Raw genomic sequence first — 4,485 nt, forward strand, 5'->3', positions numbered from 1 at the left:
GACTAGCAGTACTATACTGGAAAAGGCCACCTACGCAATTTATCCTAAGCCGTACTGAGCTAGCGCAACGACGCCACTCGCGACGTAGATCAACCGACTAAATCCAAGCAAACCATCGAGCGAGAACGGATCATTGGGCGGAAGCAACCAAACGAGGCATAGCAAAAGACACAAGGCGGCCCACACACCCAGCGGACGGAGCGACACCCCCAGCACGCTCTCGGGCACCGCCCAAGCGTCCCCGGAGCTGCTGCCCTTCCCGCGGCCGGCATCACCAGCGCCGCCCGTGGCCGTGCCGCGCACCACATCTGGGGCCGGCGCGGGGCGACGCTGAGGCGTCACGATACCGCGGAGAGCGGCTGCTGCCGCAGCACCGGAGCTCTGTAGCCAGGACGTCAGACGAACCGAACGAGTCGTGCAGCCGGGACGTCGGACGAGCCGAGATCTGACACCAGCTCGCACAGCCTCCGAGGCGGGCATGGCCGTGGTGCGAAGACATGTCCTCCCCCCCCCCCCCCCCACCCCACCGGGCCGCACGCTAGTGATGGTCGGTACATGAAACGAGCACGCTGCGCCACGAAACGAGGGCGCGCAATGTCACAGGGACGCACACGAACCGCGATCACAGCACACAACGTGTCAAAAACTACGACAAAGCTGAAGCAATGAAGAGAGCATTACAAATGTGCTTGAAATGTAACAATGCACAGCACGGCTGCAGGTGACTTCTACATCCACGCTGTACGCACAGCGAACTTTGTTGAAATGCAGAAGGCGGTATTCGTCGATATCGCAGAAACCCACGGCGATACAGCAGACCACGCATATCCCTGCCGGACGTATCGCCCCATCCATCCGACGACTCTTCGTGTCGGAGACCACACGCAGTGACCTCAGAGTGGTACCTCGCGGTCAGCCGCACCCAGCCGCGTACACACTGGCTGAAACTGGCCTCGGCGGGACCTGACCAGGCTCGCGGTAACCGCAGGCGGGCGGCGCAACCATGCTGCCATCTATCCGGCCGGCGGACAGGCGCGGCTGCGCGCGGCGGTCACCAGACGTCGCCTCCGTTCTCACGACTCCTCGAGCTGCTCGGAGAAGTAGCAGGGCGAGCGCAGGTACTGCTTGAGAGGCTCGGGCAGTGGCAGCTGATCGATGTGGTCCCTCGGAATGTGCTTCAGGATGACGAACCTGTCAACACCGCGACAGTGACAGACTGGATCAGACAGCTGGCGCACCAGCACACACGCCGTCACGGCCGCAGCGGCCACGCCATTGAAACTCACCTCACATTTGACATTTCTGCCCTTATTGAACGGGTGGTCCCTGGCCTTTGGTCTCATGAAAACCATCACGGACAGAGCCAATATTTAGCACGCCGCAATGCATGAAGCCATCCTACTCTGCGGTCCCCAGGCAAACGACCAGACCAAGGCAGACTGTGCCATCTGGTGCCATCCAAGAGGATGCTGGTCGGAATCACCTTCGCCGCGGTGAGAACGGCCCAACCGTAGCCGGCAACCGTCCCTCTCCTCACCTGCAGAGGTGCTTCAGGCTCTGGATGTGCTTGAAGCGCGAGACGGGGTGCAGCAGCTGGACGCGCATGGGCCCCTGCGCCGGCCGGCGGTGCAGGAAGAAGAGGTAGCGCCCGCTGCGCGAGTACTCCACTGCGTTCTCGATGAAGTCGACGATCGTGTTGCTGCGGAACTTGTGCATGCCGCCGAAGCTGAAGTTGCCTGTCGGGGGAAGGCAGATGGCCGACGGTCAGAGGCCGTCACGTGACCACGCTCCCGGCCAGCCGGCCCACACGCCGCATCTCCCGCCGCAGTGCAGGCAGTGTGTGACAGTATCACAGAAGGCGTGACACAACCATTTCAAAGAATAGGATGCCACACAGCGCCCCAGCCCCATCGTATTGTGGCCTGAGCAGCCTCTATAGTATACTGCCCAAGTGGAATAGGCTTTCACCATATTGCTTCGATACAACCATAACCATGCTTGAATGATCGATGATTAAAGGGACGTGACGCACTATCATGTTTTGACACTTAGTCCTCACAAGCGTAACAGTTAACGCATCTATAGCTTTCACTCGGAGACAGCCACTCGGTCCCAGCGGCACTAACGGCTACCGAAATATGGTGGCGCTGCGCCGGTCCAGGCCGCTCCACACATACACTACGAAGGACGCTCTGGACCGAACTCAGGCTCGCTTTGCCAGGAATCGAACTAAGGTTTCAGTCTCCGTCGAACCTCAGTTCATCTGTGATCTGCGCCTTCCAGCTGGTGTCCCCTTTACACCCCTCCGCATGGCTAGGCGTAAAGTCTATCATATCATTGTTGAAAAGTAAGTTGTTCAGTGCATTAGCGAGGAACATTAGTCACATAGATAAGACAGTATCATGAGCCTTATTCCTCGTAAAAGCCAGAACAGAGATATGGTTAGGTTGATATTTCGGCAACGTCCCTTTCTCAAAACAGTAGCAGAAGTGAATTCAAAAATGTCATGCCAAAATACATTTTTGAATTCACTTCTACTATTGTTCCGAAAAAGGTATGTTGCCGAGCTATCAACCCAACTATATCTCTACTCTCCTGGTTTTTCCGCGGGACAATGCTAATACTACTGTCTTATCATCATTGTGAAGCACTGACTAGAATGTGAGTGGGGCTAGGAATCGAACAAGCATCGTCGCGGCATGTTAACTTAGAACCCACGCTGAGACACACTGCCGTACCAATGATGAACGACACATTTCAGACAAAATGCCCGGGATCAACCTTGCTGACTTTCTCTGAAGACATCTCTAAAACAACCTCGCTGCCGAGCTCAAGCTTTGACGAGTCCCTATCCCACAAGCCGCTGGCAGCGCAGCCCCATCCCCGCAGTCTTCAGAGCCAAGCGCCAGACCAAGACCAGCAGTGGCGCAGCCTCATCCCCACAGTCTTCAGAGCCAAACGCCGGACCAGCAGTGGCGCAGCCTCATCCCCGCAGTCCTCAGAGCCAAACGCCAGGCCAGCAGCAGCGCAGCCCCATCCCTGCAGTCCTCAGAGCCAAACGCCAGACCAGCAGTGGCGCAGCCCCATCCCTGCACTCCTCAGAGCCAAACGCCAGACTAGCAGTGGCGCAGCCCCATCCCTGCGGTCCTCAGAGCCAAACCAGCAGTGGCGCAGCCTCATCTCCGCAGTCCTCAGAGCCAAACGCCAGACCAGCGGCAGCGCAGCCCCATCCCTGCAGTCCTCAGAGCCAAACGCCAGACCAGCAGTGGCGCAGCCTCATCCCCGCAGTCCTCAGAGCCAAACGCCAGACCAGCAGCAGCGCAGCCTCATCCCTGCAGTCCTAAGAGCCAAACGCCAGACCGGCAGCAGCGCAGCCTCATCCCTGCAGTCCTCAGAGCCAAACGCCAGACCGGCAGCAACGCAGCCCCATCCCTGAAGCCTCCAGAACCACACACCAGACCGGCAGCAGCGCAGCCTCGTGCTTCCAGCCCTCAGAACCACACGAGATCCGCAGCAGCGCAGCAGTCGCCGTAGGAGGCAGGACCAACCGCGTGGCGTACCGTTGTTGTGCTCGATGCGGGCGTGGCGGATGAGACCGCGCAGCTTGAACGTCAGCGAGAAGATGTAGCGGTCGTCGCTGCTGTCGCGGACGATGAAGGAGCCGTCCGGCTCGTTCTTCAGCACGGCCTCTGCCGACGAACAGCTGATCGGCCCCCAGTACCAGCCGCACTGGCAATATGGGGCTCAGCGTCAGCATGCAGACGCCAGGCAAACGGGCAAGGAGTCAGAGCTTCAGTATCAAATAAGCAGGCTGCAAAGGAATGCAGTTACATGGTTACATAACAAAGAAGGAATCTGGAAGGCAGATCGCGCACAGCACTGGCACCTACAACACAAAATCAAGTGACTACAACAGCCCAGCGGATACGAACACAAATAAAGCACCAGATGCACTTCAGCGCCGCCTTCTCCAGCAGCCGACACACGACAGCGTGCGTCCATGTCTGAGCTGGTACAGAGCCGGCGCCAGCAGCCCTGGTCCGGCCGGCGCCGCACCGTCCACTCACGTCTTTGACCTTCTCGATGATTGTGGCGAAGTCGGCTGGGCCGGCTGAGGTTCGCCGGGCCGGCGACGGCCCCCACCCCTCGGTAATGCCCAGCATCTCCAGGTCCATATCCATGCCCGAGCCGTCCAGGTAGTCCGAGTCCGAGTCGCCGGCGGCCGACTGCAGTCGCTCCGAGTCCAGCGGCTCGGCGTCGGGCGGCGGCTCGGCGGTCGCCGACTCGGCGGGCGGGCGCCGCTCGCGCCGCGGCGTCAGCAGCTGGCGCAGGTCCTGGCGCACGCGCGCCAGCCCCTGCAGCACGCGCCGCGGGGACAGCAGCGCACGGCCCGGCGCCAGCAGCGGCAGCGACGGCCGCCGGCCGGGCGGCTCGGCCGGCGGCGGCCGCGACGGCGGCGTGGCGTCCGCGGCCGCCCGAGAGGGC

The 4,485-nt window shown here is 60.6% G+C and overlaps 1 protein-coding gene across 1 annotated transcript; it reads right to left on the reverse strand.

The window, feature by feature from the left end:
- Window positions 1–534: 534 nt before the first annotated feature.
- On the reverse strand, window positions 535–4,251 carry LOC119106272 (suppressor of cytokine signaling 7). Its single transcript, XM_037229884.1, has 4 exons — window positions 4,068–4,251; window positions 3,561–3,729; window positions 1,538–1,736; window positions 535–1,191 (listed from the first exon to the last, which is right to left on the reverse strand). Exons 1-4 carry the CDS (start codon window positions 4,179–4,181, stop codon window positions 1,074–1,076), a joined length of 600 nt encoding a protein of 199 aa, XP_037085779.1. The 5' UTR covers window positions 4,182–4,251; the 3' UTR covers window positions 535–1,073.
- Between the last annotated feature and the right edge of the window lie 234 nt (window positions 4,252–4,485).

This window comes from Pollicipes pollicipes, unplaced genomic scaffold, assembly GCF_011947565.3.
Source record: "Pollicipes pollicipes isolate AB1234 unplaced genomic scaffold, Ppol_2.1 Scaffold_6138;HRSCAF=7277_pilon_pilon_pilon, whole genome shotgun sequence".
In the NCBI taxonomy this organism is placed as follows: Eukaryota; Metazoa; Arthropoda; class Thecostraca; order Pollicipedomorpha; family Pollicipedidae; genus Pollicipes; species Pollicipes pollicipes.